This window comes from Salmo salar, chromosome 12, assembly GCF_965601325.2.
Source record: "Salmo salar chromosome 12, fSalSal1, whole genome shotgun sequence".
NCBI classification, from domain to species: domain Eukaryota; kingdom Metazoa; phylum Chordata; class Actinopteri; order Salmoniformes; family Salmonidae; genus Salmo; species Salmo salar.
The window spans coordinates 31,577,464-31,598,261 of NC_138302.1; the positions used below are offsets into that span (position 1 = coordinate 31,577,464).

At 46.1% G+C, this 20,798-nt stretch overlaps 2 protein-coding genes across 3 annotated transcripts; one reads left to right on the forward strand and one right to left on the reverse strand.

Annotated features, from left to right (window-relative positions):
• Positions 1 to 61: 61 nt before the first annotated feature.
• On the reverse strand, positions 62 to 3,937 carry LOC106564729 (TAF5-like RNA polymerase II p300/CBP-associated factor-associated factor 65 kDa subunit 5L). Of its 2 annotated transcripts, none has more exons than XM_014131024.3 (5): positions 3,751 to 3,937; positions 3,104 to 3,245; positions 2,765 to 2,869; positions 1,800 to 2,578; positions 62 to 1,627 (listed from the first exon to the last, which is right to left on the reverse strand). In XM_014131024.3, exons 2-5 carry the CDS (start codon positions 3,240 to 3,242, stop codon positions 830 to 832), a joined length of 1,821 nt encoding a protein of 606 aa, XP_013986499.1. In that variant the 5' UTR covers positions 3,243 to 3,245; positions 3,751 to 3,937; the 3' UTR covers positions 62 to 829. The 2 variants fall into 2 exon arrangements, with proteins under 2 accessions (XP_013986499.1, XP_013986498.1); XM_014131023.2 differs by having other exon boundaries at positions 1,800 to 2,581; positions 3,751 to 3,936.
• A 233-nt stretch (positions 3,938 to 4,170) lies between these two features.
• Positions 4,171 to 20,538, forward strand: LOC106564728 (nuclear pore complex protein Nup133). Its single transcript, XM_014131022.2, has 26 exons — positions 4,171 to 4,407; positions 4,508 to 4,623; positions 4,748 to 4,851; positions 5,084 to 5,188; positions 5,474 to 5,605; positions 7,935 to 8,105; positions 8,204 to 8,359; positions 8,958 to 9,028; positions 9,157 to 9,304; positions 9,606 to 9,756; positions 10,105 to 10,250; positions 10,476 to 10,567; positions 11,048 to 11,211; positions 11,365 to 11,459; positions 12,482 to 12,706; positions 12,946 to 13,068; positions 16,778 to 16,877; positions 17,097 to 17,354; positions 17,593 to 17,726; positions 18,147 to 18,305; positions 18,479 to 18,614; positions 18,836 to 18,954; positions 19,482 to 19,562; positions 19,656 to 19,720; positions 19,934 to 20,022; positions 20,270 to 20,538. The coding sequence occupies exons 1-26, from the start codon at positions 4,280 to 4,282 to the stop codon at positions 20,404 to 20,406; spliced, it is 3,405 nt and encodes a 1,134-aa protein (XP_013986497.1). The 5' UTR covers positions 4,171 to 4,279; the 3' UTR covers positions 20,407 to 20,538.
• Positions 20,539 to 20,798: the final 260 nt, after the last annotated feature.

The following is a 20,798-nucleotide window of genomic DNA, read 5'->3' on the forward strand; positions in this document are numbered from 1 at the left end:
CAAAGAAAAACATGCAACAGGGTGCCAACTCTCTTGAAAAAGAAAAACCAGGTACAGCCAGTCAGAGATTACAAAAATATATTTACACTTCTCAGCATATTACAAATAATGCCACTAACAGAATGGTAAGAAACAAAGTACAGCTGTCATTCTTCACCTGTGACTACTCTCATATTGATCACAGTTCAGCATTTCATAGCATACCACCATTCTCAATTAGCGGTGATGATGTTTAACAACTGTATGAGGACAAATTCTGGGGAGATGCTGATTTTAAAAAACTCATGTAATCGAATAGCCAGAGACCCATTTTTTAGATCAATGTGAATTTTGTGCGTGACCGAATAAAACAGGTGTTGACCATCAAGGCACTAGACCCAAAATGCAATCCTCATCCGTAATCATGCCAAGCTAACATTCTACTTTGATGTAAATTTATTGGAAACATTTCGGAAGCCTGAACAGTTGAGGTCTCACTAGTAGGACCCATCAAGTAGTTCTCAGTGAAAATGCCATAAATCACAAGTCCTTTCCTACGAATCTACCCTCTTCCATGTAACTTCTCATTTTGGCATTGTGGATATAAGCATCAAAATAAAACCAAGTCATTTTTTGCAGTATGTTCAGATTAACAGCTCTTATTCTACTCAGAGATCTTGTCAAAAACAACCTTGAGTGGGCAATTTTAGCAGGTGACCTTTTGACCTGAAATTAAGCCTCTCTGTGATTGGCTTAGGGAAGAAAACATGTATGTCTCCATGGTGAACATGTTTGAGATGGACACAACAGTCTTTTAAACAAAACTAAACAGACAGGCCAAACAAAACGGCTACTGTCCATGTTTCTCCTGCGCTGTTCCCGTCACCAGGAGCAAGTTACAGGCCATGAACTGGACGTTGAGCACGTTGCTGGTGTTGCCTGTGTAGAGCCCCACCAGCTCGCTGGATGAGCCATCCACGTGGGTCGTCCCGTGGGAGTTTCGGATGTCCCACACCCTGACTGAGTTGTCCATGGAAGAGGAGGCCACCAGGCTGCTGTCGGGGCTGAACGACAGGCTGGTGACACTGTCCGTGTGGCCCCTCAGGTCCTTGACCAGAGCCCCTGAGGCCAGGTCCCACAGCTTCACCCGCTGGTCCTCGCCCGCCGACGCCAGGTACTTCCCGTTGGGCGCGAAGGCTACGGACAACACAGGGCCGCGGTGGCCTGTGAACAGGCGCACTGACGCCCCCTGCTGGGTACTCCAGAGGCGGACGGTTTTATCCGTTGAGCCTGTGGCCAGGTAGTTTGAATTGGGGTGGAACTTGACGCAGTCCACGTCCGCTAGGTGGCCGGCGTAGAGCCTCAGGGGGTAGGTCCTGGAGAAGGTCCAGAGGCGGGCAGTGCGGTCGTGAGAGCCGCTGGCAAAGTAGAGGCTGCAGGGGCTGACGTCCACGTCCCAGACGGGGTAGGCGTGGCCCTGGTAGAGGGCCGTGTTGGTGAAGCTGCCCAGGTCCCAGTAGCGAATGGACGTGTCCTCCGAGCAGGATAGCAGGCCCGAGCTGTCTGTCAGGAAGGCTGTGCGGAACACCGGACCGCTGTGGCCACGCAGGGTCTTGATCTCGCTGCCCGAGCCATCCTCTTCATCTGCCTGAATACAGGGGGAAAAGAGCGCATTGACATTTTCAGAGGAAACACCATTGTACTGCCTAGATATGTAAAGGTTTGCCATACTTGGCAGCAGAGATACTAACAACCGCCATGTCATTTATCTAACAACTGACTTTTTCTGTAAAAATCGTAACCAAAGAAAATCCTCTCACCTCCTCTTCCAGCACGTCGCATGCTAGGCGGATGTGTGACACGTCGGTCCGGTGTGGCCTGGCCTTCAGTTTCCTGGCCCTAAGACTCCATAGCTTGACGGCCGAGCTGTCGAACCCGGCGGCCAGCAGCTTGCTGTCGGCCGACACCTCTGCCGTGTTCAGTAGCTGCTCCGTGTGCTGGAAGGCGTAGAAGCACACGGTGGTGAGTGACGGCGGCCCCTCACGCACCTTCTTAATGCAGTCCTGCAGTGCCTCCAGGGCCGCCTCGCTCTGCGGGATCCCTGTGGGGACCTCCACCCCCGCCACCTCTCCTCGCTCAGGGCCATCCGTGCCCGACCACGAGGAGGTAGAGTTGGGGGCCGTGGTGGCGGCCCCGGTAGCTCCCGCACCCGTCGTCCCGTACAGCTGGTAGTCGGTGCGTGGTGAGGAGGTGACCTCTACCTGGACGTGGGTGCTGAGGGCCCTGCAGAGGGTACTGTTGTCTTCGCTCTGCAGGTAGCGTAACAAGTAACTGTAGGCCGGCTCCGTCAGGTTCACCACGTACTTGTGGTCGAGGAAGGCCAGGAGCTTGGGGTTGGCGGTGACATCCTGCTGGGTGAGGACATGGCGAAGCTGCTCCACGGTGGAGCGCTGCTCGGCGTCCCCCAGGAAGAGGCCGTGGAAGCGGCTGTAGAAGCCATCCACCGCCCCCTTCAGGCTGCAGCGCACCATGTCCAGGTGGAGGTAAACGAAGAGCGGGTACATGATGCAGCTCACCTCCTGGCCCCATGGCAACACCGCTTCTGGACCAGAGAAAATAAACAAAGAGTAAGGCCACGATCCTATGCCAACAATAACTAGCATAGCATTTACAATACATTGCTTCATACTAAGTGGTAAGCTAGTATGGACACTGGAACATATCCCAATGTTGCATAGCAGCGTACATATCATCAGTCTCCATTCTCTATGCAATTGTTAAGTACCTGAGAGAAAATTGCGAAGTCTGGAAAATTGGGTCTCGTACTGTTGAGGGTCAGCTTGGCAAGGGGCAGCAGAGACAATGTTTGCACACCCCAACTCTGTCTGCACTGCTCAAAGAAAGAGACAATAAGATTAGGTATATGTCCATGAGTAATCACCTGGTACTACTCATCCTAAACTAAAAGATAATGCTTGAGCTTCTCCATAAGTGAGATTTGCTGAATCATGTCTGCAAAAATAGTTGGCATCATTCACCCATTACATCTGTGATACTAGTTTAACTTGATTTGGTCATAAAGCTTAGCACCAGATACCGGCTAGCTGCCACTTCAAAGCCTCACCTGTGAGGTTGGCAGCCATCTCCTCTGCGGAATGGGACAGTTTAGCCCCCTTCAGGGAACTTTCAGTGTCCACATACTGCCTCCGCTTCAGGTACTGAGCTACAGTGTACTGGATCTGCTCCGTGCGTACCCGCTTCATAACCTGGGAAAATATTAAAACAGTTTAACACCATGGGCAAAAGCAAATGCTTTACCTGCGTTAAGACGTTGTTTAGCTGCTGTAACTTACTGGATTGCATTTCCATAAATGAGTTAACTCCTTACAAACACTGCTAGAAATTAGATAGCTATATTAATAACTTGCTGGAATTACATAGACCCATGAGTAACTCACTTCAGCGCTGTAGCTAACACTTTCCAACAACAACCATTCAATAAGACTGCTAGCCAGTGTTAACAAGGGTCACTATGCAAACTTGGGAGAATCATGAATGACATGTCCGTACAAGTGAGCAACAAATGCACTGGTAAAATGATGCACCAAACAGTTTAAGTAAAGAGTACTGCAGTCCTGTCATTAGCAAACTAGCCAGCAGCTAACGTTAGCTAAGCTAGCTAGTCGATAGAAGGGCCACACGGACCTTTCGGGAACTTTAAGCGGGTTTATTAACGAAAAACATCTCATCAACAACAACTTGGCCACTCACTGCATATCGTGCTGATATTCTTCGTTGTCAGTTACAGCTATTAAGGAGATTATATTTATGCAGTGTGATTGTTTTTTATCACAAATATCCCGTTGCCTATCGTAGCAACCCCATCATGTATGTCCACCCCTTCCATCAAAAATAGCAGCTCGCTCTCATCTTGCAGTCATCGATCGATTGACTCATCTTGCCTGAATGTGATGGCAAGAAATCAATTTTGTGTTCTGTTTACTGACACCCAAAACACTACAACTAGCTACTTGCAAAAGCCAATCAATCCACAATCAGTAATAGTGTAATACAATTTTAATTGAAGGGTTTATTCATCAATGACAATGTTATTCGTAAAAATTTGTGTGCAAAGAAATGTTTTCAATGGCACGATCTAGTGGATCAACTATGTACTGCGAATTTGATTTTGTATTTCATGACGTATATTTCATGCGCCTGAAGTTTCATATTGTGCGCGCAAAATAAGAAGAGCTGTCTGAAGTTGAATTAATATTGAGCATTTTGGGGCATAGCTACGATGTTTAGCCCTCGTTCCACCCCTTGTTCAGGCCGCAGGCAGTCCTCAAGGGTCACCGGTAGAAAGAGTCTCGCCGGTACACCTACAGGGCTTCTCTTTTCCCCACGTAGAACGTCGTTAGCAGCGAGGTGAGTGTCCATGCTCCATCATGCCATTGTCAACAGTGTCTCTTCAGGCACAGTCAATCTTGGAGTGTTTTTAAACAACTGCTGGCCCTCTCATTTCCAGATCAACTCCCACGCGTGTGCAGAGCTACTCAACTTCAGAAGCACTCCACTTCGATGTCCAGACGTTTGGGTCTTCTCTACCTGTCAAAGTCATGGAGGCTTTGACTATGGCTGATGGTGGGTCATTGACTCTTTCCTGTCATTATCTCTCTGCGAGTTCTACATGCTGTAGAATGCATTGTACAGGTCATCCCGATCAATGCTCTCCTCTCCCATGGGTTCTGTGTTTTGTGACCCACAGATGATGACCAGATCTCTGTGAAGGTTGATGAGAGTGGCTGGGCATGGATGGTGTGTGGAGAGAGACTGATCATCTGGAAGATCTGCCAGACTGCTGTTGCAAAGGTACAGTCAGTAGGTCACACCGTAGCAAAACGCTTTGAAACGGAACACAAAATGAGCCCTCCTTATTGGGCAAGTCCAGGTAGAACCCTACCACTTTGTGTCACTCCGTTTCAACACTGGATACACAACCCTGGTTGATAATGATGAGATATGCAACGCATTGATACAGTGTGTCCTATAATAAAAAAACATGCAGTGCCAATGCGTGAACCTTCTCTGTTGTGTTTCCTAGTTGTCAGTATGTAAGGGCCTCCAGCTGCCCACTAGTGAGTTTGTCTACTATGCTGATCTCATCTCGATATCATCTCCCAGCCCTCTGGAGACTGCCACTGTTCAGGTAATCAATGACTATATCACTAATCAGGAAAGTAAACTATTCAACCTCCGAATGTGTGACGCGTTCACCTGTCTGCCTAATGATTTAACTGTTAGCTGTTGAGCAGCTAACCTGAGTGTCGGTCTCTTTCTGCTTTAGCCTACTTGTTGTTGTCTTGACAAGGCATTCCTGACTGAATAAGCTGGCACCCAGGCTAATAATCAGGAACAAATGAACTGAAATTCCAATCAACTCACCATCAGTCATGGTTGTTTACTGTTGTGGGACTTTGTCTTGAATGCTCAGTCTATCTCTGTCATGGCGGTGGCTCCAGAGGGAACAGCCCGGTTCTGGCCCAGTTTGGCCCACGAGGGGAATTACGCTGAGACTGTGGTCGACATGGGCAAAAACCTCTGCAACTTTGTTGTGGCTGTTAGGGTAAGTTGATATGTTGTGGATGCATTGTTCTTCAAATCAAATTTTATTTGTCACATACACATGGTTAGTAGATGTTAATGCGAGTGTAGCGAAATGCTTGTGCTTCAAGTTCCGACAGTGCAGTAATATCTAACAATTCCACAACAACAACCAAATACACACAAATCTAAAGGGGTGAATGAGAATATGTACATATAAGTATATGGATGAGCGATGGCCGAGCGGCATAGACAAGGTGCAATAGATGGTATAAAATACAGTATATACATGTGATATGAGTAATGTAAGATATGTAAACATTATAAAAGTGGCATTATTTACAGTGGCATTGTTTAAAGTGACTAGTGAGCCATTTATTAAATTGGGCAGTGATTGGGTGTCAATGTAGGCAGCAGCCTCTCTGAGTTAGTGATTGTTGTTTAACAGTCTGATGGCCTTGAGATAGAAGCTGTTTTTCAGTCTCTCGGTCCCAGCTTTGATGCACCTGTACTGACCTCGCCTTCTGGATAATAGCGGTGTGAACAGGCAGTGGCTCGGGTGGTTGATGTCCTTGATGATCGTTTTGGCCTTCCTGTGACATCGGGTGCTGAAGGTGTCATGGAGGGCAGGTAGTTTTCCCTCTGTGATGCGTGGAGAGCCTTGCGGTTGAGGGCGGTGCTATTGCCGTACCAGGCTGTGATACAGGATGCTCTCGATTGTGCATCAAAAAGGTTTGTCAGGGTTTTGGGTGACAAGCCAAATTTCTTCATTCTCCTGAGGTTGAAGAGGCACTGTGCCTTCTTCACCACACTGTCTGTGTGGGTGGACCATTTCAGTTTGTCTGTGATGTTTACGCCTAAGAACTTAAAACTTTCCATCTTCTCCACTGCTGTCCCATCGATGTGGATAGGGGGGTGCTCCCTCTGCTGTTTCCTGAAGTCCACGATCATCTCCTTTGTTTTGTTAACGTTGAGTGAGAGGTTGTTTTCCTGACACCACACTCTGAGTGCCCTCACCTCCTCCCTGTAGGCTTTCTCGTTGTTATTGGTAATCAAGCCACTACTGTTGTGTCGTCTGCAAACTTGATGATTGAGTTGGAGGCGTGCATGGCCACGCAGTCGTGGGTGAACAGGGAGTACAGGAGGGGGCTGAGCACGCACCCAAGTGGGGCCCCAGTGTTGAGGGTCAGCGAAGTGGAGATGTTGTTTCCTACCTTCACCACCTGGGGGCGGCCCGTCAGAAAGACCAGGACCCAATTGCACAGGGCAGGGTTGAGACCCAGGGCCTCCAGCTTGATGATGAGCTTGGAGGGTACTATGGTGTTGAATGCTGAGCTGTAGTCAGTGAACAGCATTCTTACATAGGTATTCATTTTGTCCAGATGGGATAGGGCAGTGTGATGGCGATTGCGTCGTCTGTGGACCTGTTGGGGCGTTATGCAAACTGAAGTGGGTCTAGGGTGGCCGGTAAGGTGGAGGTGATATGATCCTTGACTAGTCTCTCAAAGCACTTCATGATGATAGAAGTGAGTGCTACGGGGCGGTAGTCATTTAGTTCAGTTACCTTTGCCTTCTTGGGTACAGGAACAATGGTAGCCATCTTGAAGCATGTGGGGACAACAGACTGGGATAGGGAGCGATTGACTATGTCTGTAAACACACCAGCCAGCTGGTCTGCGCATGCTCTGAGGACGTGGCTAGTGATGCCGTCTGGGCCAGCAGCCTTGCGAGGGTTAACATGTTTAAGCCACGGGGGGGGGGGGCAGTCCTTGTTAGCGGGCCGCTACACTGGCACTGTGTTATCCTCAAAGCCGGCAAAGAAGGTGTTTAGTTTGTCTGGAAGTGTGACGTCGGTGGCTGGTTTTCTTATTGTGGTCCGTGATTTGAAGTAGACCCTGCCACATACGTCTCGTATCCGTTGAATTGCGACTCCACCATGTCCCTGTACTGGCATTTCACTTGTTTGATTACCTTGCGGATGGAATAACTACACTGTTTATATTCAGTCATATTCCCAGACCTCTTTCCATGGTTAAATGCGGTGGATCGCGCTTTCAGTTTTGCGCGAATGCCGCCATCCATCCACGGTGTCTGGTTAGGGTAGGTTTTAATAGGCACAGTGGGTACAACATCTCCAATGCACTTGAATACAGCGCTGCTCCGCGATCACAGATAAAGGATGTATAGAGCAGGTTCTCATTATTAGTGGATTGAGAATTACCAACAAATTCTGTCTAAAATGGTAGCACACAGATACATTTTGAGCATATTTATCTGATTAAACATTATGTGCTGTTGATTTCATCCCCTTTCCTCTCCTCCCTCATCCCACCATCCCTCTCTTCCCTCAGGGGGGTAGTTTCATCGTGTCATCCTATAAGGGCCAGTTGATGCGTCTCGGGGCGGACCCCTCCGGAAAGCCGCTGCAGAGGGCGCTACAGCAGGGCCAGGGGGTGCTTTCCGGCATCGGACGCCGCGTCTCCAGCCTCTTTGGCATGCTCGCCCCGCTTACCAACAACAATGCACGTTTCTTCTAGTGGAGTCCTAGGAATCCCCAAAATATAGTCATTAGTGGGTAATATGATGATAACAGCTCACATACCCTCTTCTCCCTCTATAGCTCCACAGTGTTTTGTGGGTGGCAGAGACGGGCTGCCTGTATACTCTGACCTCCTGTGGGCTCAGTAAATGGGAGGTGGATGAGGTCACAGAGCGCCAGGTCCTCAGCTGGGACTCCAGCCGCGCTCTGACGGAGAGTGTCGCCGACGCCATCTGGGTAAGCAGAACAACACTTTACATGGATGTCGTGTTGCGTTACTTTGTCAGGTTGCGTTAAATCATGGTGCGTTACTTTGAGGTGAACTGTCCCCTTGGTTGTACAGGTCTCTGCAACAATAAAGGAAACACTTGAGTAAATGAGGGACACAAAGCATGTGCTTCCTGAGTTAATTAATAAATGAACATATCATCATGCTTAGCCATTATGGCAACCATGGCTAGAAGAGATCTCAGTTACTTTGAAAGCGGGGTCTCAGAGGAGTATAGGGGGTTTAAAGCGTGTGTGTGTCTGTCACCAGATCTCCACCCAATTGAACACTTATGTAAGATCCTGGAGCGACGCCTGAGACACCATCAACAAAACACCAAATTATGCAGTTTATTGTGGAACAATTGTATTGCATCCCTCCAATAGAGTTCCAGACACTTGTAGAATCTATGCCAAGGTGCATCAACGCTTTTCCGGCGACTCGTGGTGGCCCAACACCCTATTAAGACACTTACGTTGGTGTTTCCTTTATTTTGGTAGTAACCAGTAGATTGGATGATTGTCCTGAAGGCATGACCTGTTTTTTTTTTCTCTCACCAATAATCAGGGGTCAGAGAGCAACTATGAGGAAATCAAGGAGGGAGTGAACGTTACCTACATGGACATGCAGCTGAGCCAGTAAGTCGAGCTCTCGTCTAGGTTTCTGGATGTGTATTTATCTCACTACGTGATTTGATGTAATAGTCAGCTGGGGACTGCGACTTTTTATGATTCTACATACTTCTGACTATAATTTGGTGTTCCAGGGATGGCCTGGTAGTGTTGGCAGCAGCCTGGCACCCCTCAGACTCCCCCTGCCTGGCCTACTTCTGCCTGGTCACCCTGCTGGACAACGGCAACAACATCTCTGAGGAGCTCTCTGTGGAGGTCACCAAGTTCAACCCCCCCTTCCAGGTCAGTTTTCACTCAACCCTGGTCACTGTTGGGCTTCAACTGAAATGGTGTATTATGGTTCATTATTTAAAAAAACTTATTTTTTTATCAGTTTCAAAGTGGCAATAGGTTCCCTAAGTAGACTTGCTATGAATATGCTCAAGGCTTCATGGCTTTCTACATTTTCATGAATTTCATGCATTTCGACAAAATAGAATGCTATTTTTCAGACATGAAAATGATCAACCATATTGGTCTTCCTTCAGTTTAAATGTCGATGTTTATTTGTCTAATGGTTGATATGATGTGTTATTCCCCTCAGAGTGAGGATGCCCTCCAGGCCATGAGGCTGGTGTTACCACGGGCCTCCAGCCCTGCTGCCTTCCTGTACAACGAGGAGCTGGTGTTTGCCTGCTCCACCGGTACTGGCAGAGGAGGTCTACCTGAGGAGAAGATCCCCTTCAACACACCTGGTAAGAGACATGGATAATGGACTCAAGGTTAGAAGACATTGGGTGCCTCTCAATAGTTTAAAATTGTCCCTTTTTCCTCATCTCCTTTTCTTAATGAAGAAAATACATTTGACAAGAAGAGGAAGCCTTTAGAGACTGTTGACATGCACCCAATGTTTTAAACTGAATGGTATTGATGAGTGAATGGTGTAGATGGCTACAACAACAGCTCTCAGTAATTCATAGTTATCATAATAATATCAACAAACCTTTTGTCTTTTTAGATCATTATCCATTTTCATGAATGGTCAATTTGACTTGACTCGCCTCCCATGTTTCCATTCTCACCGTCCTCCTTCATCTCTCCAGGTGACCGTCTGCGTGGTGGGGGCTGCTGTGCCAACCTGCCAGTGTTCTTCTCCCAGAACAGTGGTCTGGTGGCCGTGGTGGCCAGGGAGAGTGCATCCATGCTGCCTGAGACTATGGAGGACTCCCTCTGCTTCTCCTTGGCTGAGGTAGGGAGTAGAGTCAGATTAAATAAAGCAGTGCTAGGTCTCTGATATGGAACTGGGTCACCAATTGGGTCATTTGACTTGTATGAATAATGAGATGACATTCAATTGGTGGACTAGCAATGTTTTTTTTTTTTTTTTTTCATTTTCATAATTTTTACATAATTAGTGAGTTCACATTGTTTTATGACGTACATTATTTATGAATTCACACTTTTTGGTTTCAAGGCAACTCCTATGGAGACTCCAACTAGGATGGAGTCTGTAGCGCAAGAGGACAAAACCAAACTCCTAAAAGCAGCGTTCCTGCAGTTTTGCAGGTAAGTCTGCAGAATGATTGTGTGTCGTTGGCTCCAATTGCTCAAGTTTGAGATTTATTCACAGTGACACAGACCCCCTTTGTAAAACAAGGGAATTTGTTTGTTTCTCCCCTAAAAAAAAATGTCCCTGTGTTGAGGACGATGTGGATTTCGGTCTGTGTAATTACTTGCTCTCTGTGATTGCATCTGCCCTGTTGTTGGTAAGCTCGAGCAGCTGTTACTGCCAAATGAGGATGCAGAGCTCTGTGAGTTTTTTTTACAGAAAGAGGGAGGGAGTGTTTGTGAGTGACTGTGAGAGAGTACATGTACACATCGAGTGAATGGGGTACCACTAAGTAATGAGTACCACTAAGTAATTCTGTGAAAATATTTTATGTGTTTTCAGGAATGACCTGGTTAAATGATCTAAGCAATAAACATGGTTACTATTGAGTTTACCTTACAATGTTGTGAGTAGAACGTAACTGTTGTGATTGTCAGGAATGACCTGGTGGGGGCCCAGACCATGACAGATGAGCTGTTCCCCCCGAAGGGGGACGGTGAGGTGGGCGGGGAGCTGGACCTGGTGGTGACCCGGATCAACCTGGACCTGGTGGACGACTACCCAGCCTCAGACCCCCGCTGGGCCGAGTCTGTCCCTGACGGTGGGACAGAGGGAGGGAGGGAGGGAGAACAGGAAAAGAGGGAGAGAAATGTAGACAGGCGAAGACATGGAAACCTGTAGTTCTTTTCTATCAAAATGATTGAATATATTGTTCCACATAGAAGTGACCTTGTTTCTGTGTTGTCGTGTCCAGAGAGTGCTGGCTTCCCCCTGACCTCCCTCATCATCCTCCACCAGCTGGAGGACAAGATGAAGGCCCACGGCTGCTTCATGGACTTCCTGCTACAGGTGGGTCACCTGCATAGAAATCTATTTCAGTCCTGAATAATTCTAATCCTGTGGGCCACCTGCATAGAAATGCATTTCAATCCCGTTTAATCCGGAATAATTCTAATCATATGGGTCACCGTGGGATCGGACTTCACTACAGGGCTCCTCACAGATTTCTGAATAAAGATCGATATGTCATGACTGAGTTCAACAACCTTATCTCGTTACTCCACACCCCGATTTCCAAACGAGCTTCAATGCCATACAACACTCCTTCCGTGGCCTCCAACTGCTCTTAAACGCTAGTAAAACTAAATGCATGCTCTTCCACATATTCTAAGTCAGAACCGTCCAAAGTAGTGATGGTAGTCGGGCGGGCGGGTGCGGGCAGCGATCGGTATCGCTGCCCGCACCTGCCCGTTACTTCTTTGCTAGGTAACGCTCCGCCTTATCTCAGCTCACTGGTCACCATAACAGCACCCACCTGTAGCACGCACTCCAGCAGGTATCTCACTGGTCATCTCCAAAGCCAATTCCTCCTTTGGCCGCCTTTCCTTCCAGTTCTCTGCTGCCAATGACTGGAACGAATTGCAAAAATACGTCTCCAACTTCAGCGATATCTCCCTCACTAACTTTAAACATCAGCTATCTGAGCAGCTTACTGATTGCTGCAGCTGTACACAGCCCATCTGTAAATAGCCCATCCAACTGCCTACCTCATCCCCATATTGTTTTTATTTACTTTTCTGCTCTTTTACACACCACTATTTCTACTTGCACATCATCATCTGCACATCTATCACTCCAGTGTTAATTTTCTAAATTGTAATTACTTCGCTACTATGGCCTATTTATTGCCTTACCTCCTTACTCCATTTGCACACACTGTACATAGATTTTTCTACTGTGTTATTGACTGTACGTTTATTTATGTGTAACTCTGTTGTTGTTTTTGTCGCACTGCTTTGCTTTAACTTGGCCAGGTCGCAGTTGTAAATGAGAACTTGTTCTCATACTGGTACACCTCCCTTCCCCCACAGGTGGGTCTCCTGGACCGGCTGGGCCAGACCGCGGTGCGCTCGTCTCCCATGGCGACGCGCCTGTTGCTGTGTGAGCACGCCGAGAAGCTACAGGCGGCCATGACGCTGAAGAACCACCACGCCAAGCACGGCGAGCTGATCAATCGCGCCATCCTCATTGCCTTGAGGAAGAGCAACGCAACCGTGTCCACCAGCCTCACGGCTGCCGACATCTTCTTCAGAGAGGTGACAATGACAGAGATAATATCCCCAGCAGAGTTGGGGTCTGGTGACAATGACAGAGATAATAGTTGGGGTCTTCACACAATTTAGATGATTTGAGATTCCAATTTAAATCATAAAATCATGTTTTCAATGTCAAAACATTAGCTTTGGGATTGTGGGAAGCTTCTGTCTTATGCCTCAGGTGAGGTTATTAAGAGGTGTGTGTGTGTGTGTGTGTGTGTGTGTGTGTGTGTGTGTAGGTGTCTCAAATCTCCTCAGTCTTTGAGTGTCTACTAGAAGAGGAGGAGAGGACTCTGAAGGAGAACCCTGTGGACTCTGTGAAGTGGGCTGAAGTGGTGCTCAGTGTCAACACCATCATCAAGGTACACAACACAGGCAGTGCAGGCTCTGTATCCACATCCATATTGTTAGTCACGTATCTTCCATGCATGTGTATGGTTGCCTTTTGATCATATGGTGTGCTTATATATACTGTGTATCTACAGTGCATTCGTAAAGTATTCAGACCCCTTGACAATCTACACACACTACCCCATAATGACAAAGCAAAAACAGGTTTTTAGACATTTTTGCAAATATATGCAAAAAAATATCACATTTACCTAAGTATTCAGACCCACACCTGTATTTGGGGAGTTTTTCCCATTCTTCTCTGCAGATCCTCTCAAGCTCTGTCAGGTTGGATGGGGAGCGTCACTGCACAGCTATTTTCAGGTCTCTCCAGAGATGGTGGATCGGGTTCAAGTCCAGGCTCTGGCTGGGCCACTCAAGGACATTCAGAGACTTGTCCCGAAGCCACACCTGCATTGTCTTGGCTGTGTGCTTAGGGTCATTGTCCTGTTGGAAGGTGAACCTTCGCCCCATTCTGAGGTCCTGAACGCTCTGGAGAAGGCTTTCATCAAGGATCTCTCTGTACTTTGCTCCGTTCATCTTTCCTTCGATCATGACTAGTCTCCCAGTCCCTGCCGCAGAAAACATCCCCACAGCATGATACTGCCACCACCATGCTTCACCGTAGGGGTGGTGCCAGGTTTCCTCCAGATGTGACGTTTGGCATTCAGGCCAAAGAGTTCAATCTTGGTTTCATCAGACCAGAGAATTTTGTTTCTCATGGTCTGAGAGTCCTTTAGGTGCCTTTTGGCAAACTCCAAGTGGGCTGTCATGTGCCTTTTACTGAGGAATGGCTTCAGTCTAGCCACTCTACCATAAAGGCCTGATAGGTGGAGTGCTACAGAGATGGTTGTCCTTCTGGAAGGTTCTCCCATCTCCACAGAGGAACTCTGGAGCTCTGTCAGAGTGACCATCGGGTTCTTGGTCACCTCCCTGACCAAGGCCGATTGCTCAGTTTGGCTGGGCGGCCAGCTCTAGGAAGAGTCTTGGTGGTTCCAAACTGATTGAGGCCACTGGGTTCTTGGGGATCTTCAATGCTGCAGACATTTTTTGGTACTCTTCCCTAGATCTATGCCTCGACACAATCCTGTCTCGGAGCGCTACGGACAATTCCTTCGACCTCATGGCTGGGTTTTGCTCTGACATGCACTGTCAACTGTGAGACCTTTTATATAGACAGGTGTGTGCCTTTCCAAATCATGTCCTATCAATTGAATTGACCACAGGTGGAGTCCAATCAAGTTGTAGAAACATCTCAAGGATTATAAATGGAAACAGGATGCACCTGAGCTCAATTTTGAGTCTCATAGCAAAGGGTCTGAGTACTTATGTAAATAAGGTATTTATTTGTCATAAATTTGCAAAAATGTCTTAACCTGTTTTCGCTTTGTCATTATGGGGTATTGCGTGTAGATTTAATGAGGAACAATAATGTATTTTAATACATTTTTGAATAAGGCCGTAACCTTACAAAGTGTGGAAAAGGTCAAGGAGTCTGAATACTTTCCGAATGCACTGTATATATGCTGAGCAACAATATAAGTGCAACATTTAAAGTGTTGGTCCATGAGCTGAAATAAAAGATCCCAGAAATGTTCCATACGCACAAAAAATGTATTTCTCTCTAATTTGTTTACCTTTCCTGTTAGTGAGCATTTCTTCTTTGCCCAGATAATCCATCCACCTGACAGGTGTGGCATATCAAAAAGCTGATTAAACAGCATGATCATTACACAGGTGCACCTCGTGCTGGGCCTGGCTCCCCAGTTGCTGGACCTGGCTCCCAAGTGGGTGGGCCTATGCCCACCCATGGCTGTACCCCTGCCCAGTCATGTGAAATCCATAGATTAGGGCCTAATGAATTTATTTCAATTGACTGATTTCCTTATATGAACTGTAACTCAGTAAAATCATTGAAATTGTTGCCTGTTGCGTTTATATTTTTGTTCATATATGTACAGTTGAAGTCGGAAGTTTACATACACCTTAGCCAAATACATTTAAACTCAGTTCTTCACAATTCCTGACATTTAATCCAAGTAAAAATTCCCTGTCTTAGGTCAGTTAGGATCACCACTTTATTTTAAGAATGTGAAATGTCAGAATAATAGTAGAGTGAATGATTTATTTCAGCTTTTATTTCTTTGATCACATTCTCAGTGGGTCAGAAGTTTACATACACTCAATTAGTATTTGGAAGCATTGCCTTTAAATTGTTTAACTTGGTTCAAATGTTTCAGGTAGCCTTCCACAAGCTTCCCACAATAAGTTGGGTGAATTTTAGCCCATTCCTCCTGACAGAGCTGGTGTAAATTAGTCAGGTTTGTTGGCCTCCTTGCTCGCACACGCTTTTTCAGTTCTGCCCGGAAATGTTTCTATAGGATTCAGGTCAGGGCTTTGTGATGGCCACTCCAATACCTTGACTCTGTTGTCCTTAAGCCATTTTTCCACAACTTTGGAAGTATGCTTGGGGGCATTGTCCATTTTAGAAGACCCATTTGCGACCAAGCTTTAACATCCTGACTGATGTCTTGAGATGTTGCTTCAATATATCCACATAATTTCCTCCCTCATGATGCCATCTATTTTGTGAAGTGCACCAGTCCCACCTGCAGCAAAGCACCCCCACAACATGATGCTGCCACCCCCGTGCTTCACGGTTGGGATGGTGTTCTTCGGGCTTGCAAGCCTCCCCCTATTTCCTCCAAACCTAACGATGGTCATTATGGCCAAACAGTTCTATTTTTGTTTCATCAGACCAGAGGACATTTCTCCAAAAAGTACGATCTTTGTCCCTATGTACAGTTGCAAATCGTAGTCTGGCATTTTTATGGCGGTTTTGGAGCAGTGGCTTCTTCCTTGCTGAGTGGCCCGTCAGGTTATGTCGATATAGGACTCTTTTTACTGTGGATATAGATACTTTTGTACCGGTTTCCTCCAGCATCTTCACAAGGTTCTTTGCTGTTCTTCTGGGATTGATTTGCACTTTTCGCACAAAGGTACGTTCATCTCTAGGAGACAGAACGCGTCTCCTTCCTGAGCGGTATGACAGCTGCGTGGTCCCATGGTGTTTATACTTGTGTACTATTGTTTGTACAGATGAACGTGGTGCCTTCAGGCGTTTGGAAATTGCTCCCAAGGATGAACCAGACTTGTGGAGGTCTTCAATTTTTTTTCTGAGGTCTTAGCTGATTTCTTTTGATTTTCCCATGATGTCAAGCAAAGAGGCATTGAGTTCGAAGGTAGGCCTTGAAATACATCCACAGGTAGACCTCCAATTGACTCAAATTATGTCAATTAGCCTATCAGAAGCTTCTAAAGCCATGACATCGTTTTCTGGAATTTTCCAAGCTGTTTAAAGGCACAGTCAACTTAGTGTATGTAAACTTCTGACCCACTGGAATTGTGATACAGTAAGTTATAAAGGTTAAATAATCTGTCTGTAAACAATTGTTGGAAAAAGTACTTGTGTCATGCACAAAGTAGATGTCCTAACAGACTTGCCAAAACTATAGTTTGTTAACAAGAAATTTGTGGAGTGGTTGAAAAACAAGTTTTAATGACTCTAACCAAAGTGTATGTTAACTTCTGACTTCATCTGTATGTCATGTTGCTTGTGAGGTTGTATTTCTTGTAATGGCACAGTCAGTAATTTGTGTACGTTTGTGTGTTGTATTCCAGGACATGCTGCAGGCTGCTGGTCAGTACAGAGACACCAAGGCCTCACTGTACAGAGCCTCAGAGAGCACCCCTGCTGAGCCAGAATACATCCCATGGACCGGTACATTCCCTGTTGAACACACATAGTAATCTAAAGTAACTTCTTGTAACGCCTTGTCTCCTTTTGTTAATGTCAACTGATCTGAAAAGACAGGATAGGTGAAAGTGATACGCTAGATCCCTTTCACTGCGATGAAGGAGAAGAATTTAGAGTCTCCCAAATGTAAGACAATTGAGATGCGCCCTTAATCCCTAAACCTGTCTCTTTCTCTCCCCACAGCCTCTAGCGGTCTGGGCGGGGTGCGCACCGTCATCGCCCGCCAGCACGAGGTGATCCTGCGTGACGTGTACCCTCACGCCGACTCGGAGCTGCGCAATGGCCTGAACGAGCAGCTGGCAGCGCTGCTGGACGTGCTCCTGGGAGGCTACGTTTCCCAGCTGACCTCACTGAGACCAGGCCGGCCGGGCCAGCAGGACCGCTACAACACCCTGGAGATGGAGTACACGCAGCGCCGCTCTGAGCTGCTCGCACCACTGTGTGAGTGGAGGTTGAACGCAAAATACCGGGCGGACATTTTGGCTTGAGTGTTTGGTTACCGGGTCAAGACATTTTGGAATACAAAATAAGTGGAATTACAGTTGAATTACACATTTTATAGCTAAATGTAGCTGATAATTTATGAAAAATATAAGCCTGACTGCTTATTGCTTCCATTATAAAGGTATTATGTACACTTAAATAATATTAAGGGTGTTAACTTTTCTTTATGTTCCAGTGGAGCTGGGTCAGTACCAGTGGGTGGCGGCACTGGCAGAGAAGTACTGTGACTTTGACATCCTGGTCCAGATGTGTGAGCAGACTGACAACCAGAATAGACTGCAGCACTACATGGCCAAGTTCGCCGACCAGGTTAGACACTAATCCTCTAAAACCTGGGTGGTGTTCATTAGTTGGAGAAATTTTGAAATGGGGAGGTACTCCTTGAACTGGTCCAATAAGAACACAGATATTTGCATGTTACATTTTTATTTATTTAGCAGACACTCTTATCCAGAGCGACTTACAGGAGCAATCAGGGTTAAGTGCCTTGCTCAAGGGCACATCAACAAATTTTCACCTAGTCGGCTCGGGGATTCGAACCAACAATCTTTTGGTTACTGGCCTAACGCGCTTAACCGCTAGCCTACCTGCCGTTACTAAGACTGCACACGTAAATCATACATTGATACCCATTATGGGATAAAAATGTTGTTATTTCTCAAGCTAGGACTAGATTAGGATTCCAAAAATGCTGCGTGTTTCATTTAATTTCCATGTCACTTCCTGTAGAACTTTGCGGACTTCCTGTTCCGCTGGTACATGGAGAAGGGAAAGCGGGGCAAGCTGCTCTCCCAGCCCATCGCCCAGCACCGGCAGCTGGCCAGCTTCCTGCAGTCCCACGAACACCTCAGCTGGCTGCACCACATCCACGTACATGACTTCAGCAGTGTAAGTGGAACACACACTCTCTCACACATACACACACACATCAGTTGACCTTAGTAGCTAACTTGTGAACATGCTGCTTCATATGAAAAGACATACAGTAGACATAGTTTAGTTTCCCATGTTAATATAAACAGTGTTGCATTTGTGATATTTATTTGACCATCACTCCCCAGGCCCACAAAACCCTGTATGGCCAGGCCAACATGGAGACGCGTTACTTTGTGAAGAAGAAGACCCTGCTGGCTCTCAGTAAACTGACTGCCCTGGCATCAGACATGCCTGAGGCTGTGATGAAGAAACAAGTAGACGGTAAGGGGCTACTTGAGATACTGCTACTTAATTCTCACTTAAATCATACATTATTGTCAATGGGAATTATGAACATGTATTTCAAACTGTGTTAGTATTTAGCCCTAAGACAACAGACCCTGTTTGATGCAAAAGAAGCAAGGAAACCTCTGTTCACTGTGGGTTGTGTAATTGGTGAGTTCTGCAGGGATATCACCAGTGTTTTCTTTGTCATCCTACAGACATGGTAGAGCAGGAGAGGTTCTTGCTGCACCAGGAGACTCTGCCCAAACAGCTGCTGGAGGAGAAACAACAGAACCCAGACACCATGCCCCTGCTCAGCGCTCACAACCTTATTCATGTAAGAACACACATCAGTGGACCACTCACATTACCACATAACCCAACACAGACAACCTTATCAATGCACCATTATAAACTGGGTGGTTCGAGCCCTGAATGCTGATTGGCTGACAGCTATGGTATATCAGACCGTATACGGGTATGACAATGTTTTTATACCGCTCTAATTTCGTTGGTAACCAGTTTATAATAGTAATAAGGCACCTCAGGGGTTTGTGATATATGGGCAATATACCACACCTAAGGATTGTATCCAGGCACTCCACGTTGTGTCATGCTTATGAACAGCCGTTAGCTGTGGTATATTGGCCATATACCACACCCCCTCATGCCTTATAGCTTATGTAGACCACACACGCACAGTCGCACAACCAGCAACTCTACATAAATCCACATACCTGCCACCACACAGACACACGATGACAATACAACACACACATCTATCCTCCTGTCACCAACTGAACCCCAAAATACAACTCCCACAAATACCAATGGACTGACCTCATTTTTCTCTCTTCTCACCAGCTGTATATTTGTGATGACAATCGACGAGCCAATGAGTATGACTTCAAGAAGGCTCTGGATCTACTGGAGTACATAGACGAGGTAGTCCTACTGTCGCTAGCATGAATCATTAGCTCAGGGTTGATTAATCAGGTCTGTCAGGGTTCACTGATATGGGCCATATTCTTGTTGCAGGAGGACGCTGTGGACATTGAGGGACTCAAGTGTGAGATCTTCTGCAAGGCCCTCAAGAAAGACGAGTAAGTACCGCTCAATGGCCCTAATCCTTCTAATATCTCACTCTTACTCCCTTTCTTGCTAATTTCCTAATTCTATATTTGAAAGGTGTAAATACGCTGTTTGACACTTATCTTATATTTTTGTTATTTATTTACGCTGTCAATGAATTAATAAGCATTATTGTTATTACTGTAAGTTTGCATTGAGCTTCCTTTCCGCTGTGTTGCTCACAGCTGGTCGTCTGCTGATGGGAACGATGACCCTCTGGAGGCAGCCAAGGACAGCATCTTTGTCAAGATCCTCCTCAAGCTCATACAAGAAGGTAAGCACTGCAGTAGCCATTTTGTCTCGGTGTGTGACCAAAGGATTTCACTGTATTCTCATCAGTTAATTTGTTTGTTAACAACACATTTCAAGAGTTACTTAAGAAATATTTAGGAGATTGTTGTAATATTTTTTGTTATTAATTACAAAATATTGAAAAGGCTATTGAGTGTCACTGCTCTGTTTATGTACCTCTTTATGACCATTCCAACCTATTCAGAATGTCTTCTCTTGTTGTTTTCCAGGTGTTTCTCTACAGACCTACCTTCCTGACTTCAAAGACCTTCTTCAACTGGACGAGATGGAGGCTTTGAAATCAAAGCCCACTTTTGAGTTTGTACTGCGGGCCAACTATGAACATTACCTGCAAGCACAGATCTGATGACCCCTGACCCCTTTCACAACTGTGTCTCCCAGGTTGCACTTGGTTTGTTCCTTACTTTCCATTTTTACTGTTTGTTTGACAAAAAGATAACGTGTTGCATTTTCTAAATAAAAGTCATATTTCTGTAAATGTTCTTTTCTTTTGATTTTGGCATTCACAAGACTCCTTTAAGTTTTTGAAAAACAAAATATATTGTTTTATTTCCTTACCTCAATAACCTGGGAAAAAGCAACATATGTAGTTACAAATCCTGAATCTCCAATACACCTATATCTCCTGTGATAATTGCTTGAGTAAAAGTCAGGAGAGTAAATGTCATGGATTCAACTGGAGCCATTAGGCTAGGACCAGATAGATGAAACAGTACACACCTCGTGGAAAATATACCT

Coding starts and splice junctions, on each gene's coding strand:
- LOC106564729 (XM_014131023.2), bottom strand. CDS start 3,242: ATGAAGCGGGTACGCACGGAGCAGATCCAGTACACTGTAGCTCAGTAC. Junction 2,870..3,103: donor GATGGCTGCCAACCTCACAG/GTGAGGCTTTGA, acceptor TTCTTTGAGCAG/TGCAGACAGAGTTGGGGTGT. Junction 2,582..2,764: donor ACTTCGCAATTTTCTCTCAG/GTACTTAACAAT, acceptor TCTCTGGTCCAG/AAGCGGTGTTGCCATGGGGC.
- LOC106564728 (XM_014131022.2), top strand. CDS start 4,280: ATGTTTAGCCCTCGTTCCACCCCTTGTTCAGGCCGCAGGCAGTCCTCA. Junction 10,251..10,475: donor TCTGCTTCTCCTTGGCTGAG/GTAGGGAGTAGA, acceptor TTTGGTTTCAAG/GCAACTCCTATGGAGACTCC. Junction 18,955..19,481: donor GCGCTCACAACCTTATTCAT/GTAAGAACACAC, acceptor TCTTCTCACCAG/CTGTATATTTGTGATGACAA.